At 28.2% G+C, this 3,194-nt stretch overlaps 1 protein-coding gene across 4 annotated transcripts in view; it reads left to right on the top strand.

The window, feature by feature from the left end:
- The first annotated feature begins 200 nt into the window (after nt 1–200).
- The window catches only part of LOC106470442 (ADP-ribosylation factor-like protein 6-interacting protein 4), a 5,284-nt gene continuing 2,290 nt past the window's right edge, over nt 201–3,194 (top strand). The window contains exons 1-3 of one of the 4 annotated variants that reach the window (XM_013931001.2): nt 201–476; nt 1,561–1,947; nt 2,339–2,459. In XM_013931001.2, coding sequence (XP_013786455.1) covers nt 1,947; nt 2,339–2,459 — 122 coding nt within the window. In that variant the 5' untranslated portion in view covers nt 201–476; nt 1,561–1,946. Of the gene's footprint in view, nt 545–570; nt 877–1,560; nt 1,948–2,338; nt 2,460–3,194 lie in introns of those variants that run through there. The other 3 variants (XM_013931000.2, XM_022399040.1, XM_022399041.1) reach the window with 3 other exon arrangements.

Raw genomic sequence — 3,194 nt, 5'->3', positions numbered from 1 at the left:
ATTCTGTGTATTGCAAAGTTATATCGAGAAAGAATAAACTAGTTTTAATTAAGAAAGGACTAGTATCGCTAAAGTTTCTCGGAAAGAATTACAACGGGAAATTAACAAACAAGAAGATACGCAACACAACTTTTCATGTTTTAAGATAACCTTCATTAATCGTGAATTTACATAACTTTCGTCCAGGTGACGGATACTGCAGCTAGTTGTAAATAAATAAATAACAATACTGTAAAGAACTGGGTGTTTCAAAATATGCCCTAATTATTAGTCAGACGTTTTTAAAACTTGTATTCAGTCCTGAAATAAAAACAACAATTCCTCTTGTAAACACGAGTAATATTTTCATAATATTTTTTTCATTATCTAAGGAGATGTAATGAAATGAAACCGAATACAACTTCAGCGACTAGCACAGTTTCGAGCACAACTGACGCTGTAAAGTGTAAAAAAGGAAAACAGTGGTATATGAAAAGGTATAGATATATGTTTGTGGAAAGGTCTGTATGAAACTTTGTACCCTTTCCTTGCCTTATTACCATAGGTTAGTCTATTGACATTATCAGTCGTTAATACTAGAAATAAACAGGCCGAAGAAGCTGTAAAGTGAAACGTTGAGTGTCTAATTAAATAAAAACAACATTTTGGTGTTATAAGGGCGTTTATTTCTACTAGTACTAGAAATCAGTGTATGGAAGACAATACTATAAATTCTAGTATTAAATAAGAAATTAAATAAGTTATCAGTCGTTAACCGCTAATCGTTAACTAAAAAAAAAATAGAGAATAACACCAACAGTGGATTTTACAGATTCTACATTTGTAGAAAACTAGTAGAATATCAGGAAGTTCAATTCAAATTATAATTAAATCAAGGTGAAAACAGTATTGTTATTATAATAAAACGTTATGGCATAAACAGTCGATTTCATTTTTTAACAAGTTTTTTAACTAATAAATTTAAACTGGTAGTGGTAGCTCAAGTGTGTCAGTGTTACTGTTGTGTTGTGCTACAGCACTTGATTTTAATTTTTGTTGCAAGTTCATAGAAAAAAAAATCTTTCATTTGTTATTTATTATTATTATCGAATGATATGAACAGAAGGTTGGTTTAGTGTTGTTCTTACACCTAATTCTGGATTATGAACTTTGCATTTCAACATATTTGTTTATAGTATAATATATTATTTGTTATTTTACTATTTTAATTTTTAGTTTTTTTCTTTTTACATAGTCTTTTTTAAACTATTAAAGATTTTTGAGTAATCCAGAACTTAGCAGACGTTTTTGGTAAACAGTCTTTTTAAAATATAAATTAAAAGCCCAAAGCCTTGATACATTTGTGCATTAAAAGGTACAATTATATAACTAGAATTATTTAGCTCATGAAGTTTGTGTCTTGTAAGTTTTAATACTAATAGAAGTGTTGTGGGTTAATATTAGTAACATTATATTTTAATAAATATGAAAAAGTGTTAAATGTAACAAATTATTCTGATGGTGGTATTGTGTCTCAAACACTTAAACTGTGAATTCTTTTTTGAATATATCGTCTTGAAGATGAGATAACATGGACCACAAAATACCAAGAAAAAGAAGCCAAAGTACATTGGCCAATTTGTCTCACTGTCCTGAAGTCACTGTGTCAAAAAAAAGTGAAATATCACAAACAAAAGAAAGAAGGAAAAAGAAGAAAAAATCAGCATAAAACTAGCAGTAAATCATCTGAATCAGAATCTTCTACATCCTCATCATCATCAAGTGAAAAACAAAAAAAACATCAAAAACATAAACATAAGCAGAAAAAAAGGGATTCCAGGAGAAAAAGCAAACATCGAAAAGAAAAAAAAAAGAAACATAAAAAATCCAAGAAAGCTGCCATCCATGATCATGCTAAAACAAAACAGGCCCAGCAACAAAACACCCAAACAGGAGATGATACAGAAAGTATGTTTTTGAAATAATTTTTGCTGATATACAAATAGTTTCAGTTTAAATACAACACAAAGGAACTAAAATCTTAGTAATATAAAAAAAAAATATTATTGTTAATATCAAGAAAGCATAATATATATCAATATAACAATATCAAGCATAAGTGTCAAAGAGTACTTATGAAATTTTGTTTTTGTAGTTTTGTTCTGCATAAGGTTATAAATAAGCTTGAGAAAGTGATTAGAAAGTTGAAAATATGTGCTAAAAATTTACTATTTAGGGATCATTACTTTATTTTTTACGATGTAGTTTTAGCAGAAGGAAGATTGATAATGCTGTAAGTAAACATATATTATAGTTTAGCATATGTTCTAAACAGCAATATGCTTCCTCATTTATTAAGTGATTGGACCACAGTTAAGTGAAACTGGGAACTGTAGAATGGTTCCTATGAGTAAAGAAGAATGGGAAAAACAACAAACTGTTGTACGAAGAGTAAAAGACCCAGAAACTGGTAGAAACAGGTAACTGAATCTTTAATACATTACAAACATTTTGTTTATAAAGTTTTCTGAAGGGATCTCTCTGTCTCTCATGATTATACTTAATGTTTTAAAGCACTGCTGAAACATGAACTGAACATTCTAAAGGAATTGGTTTTGAAACACTAGAACTAAACATTCTAAAGGAAATAGTGTTGAAATACTGAACATTCTAAAGCAAGTGTTTTTGAAACACTAGAACTCAGCATTCTTATGTAAGTGGTGTTAAAAGATCTCAACATTTTACAATGCCCCTTGATACTTATTTATCAAAGTTATTTTGAGTAACCTAGAACTTAAGAAGTTTACTTCTTAAAGTAAAAAGCCCTAAGTAGTATTAAAGTAATTGAAGAACTTTCAAACAATATCAAATTTATTTTGATCCCAAAAAGAATAATTTTTACTTTTGATTCTATAAAACTATTACATTTATAACTTACTATTTGTATCTCTTGGCAGTTTATATTAACTGAAACAAATAGATTTTGTGTTAAAGAACTATTTTGTTCCAGTATACATTTTTACATTGGAGATTCAAAGTGTAAAGATATTTCATGATAATGCCTTGTTTAATCAGTAGAACTTTTTTTACGACCTTCAATTTTCAGCACAGTAGCAGTGTGAAGCAAGATGAAATAGTGAATAAGTGATTGTACAGAATAACAATTTGCCAGAATGAAACAAAATTTATATCATTATATATATATATATATATGT

This window comes from Limulus polyphemus, unplaced genomic scaffold (assembly GCF_000517525.1).
Source record: "Limulus polyphemus unplaced genomic scaffold, Limulus_polyphemus-2.1.2 Scaffold4008, whole genome shotgun sequence".
Taxonomy (NCBI): domain Eukaryota; kingdom Metazoa; phylum Arthropoda; class Merostomata; order Xiphosura; family Limulidae; genus Limulus; species Limulus polyphemus.
The sequence above is the reverse complement of the archived record's forward strand: the minus strand, read 5'-3'. Positions and strand labels throughout refer to the sequence as shown.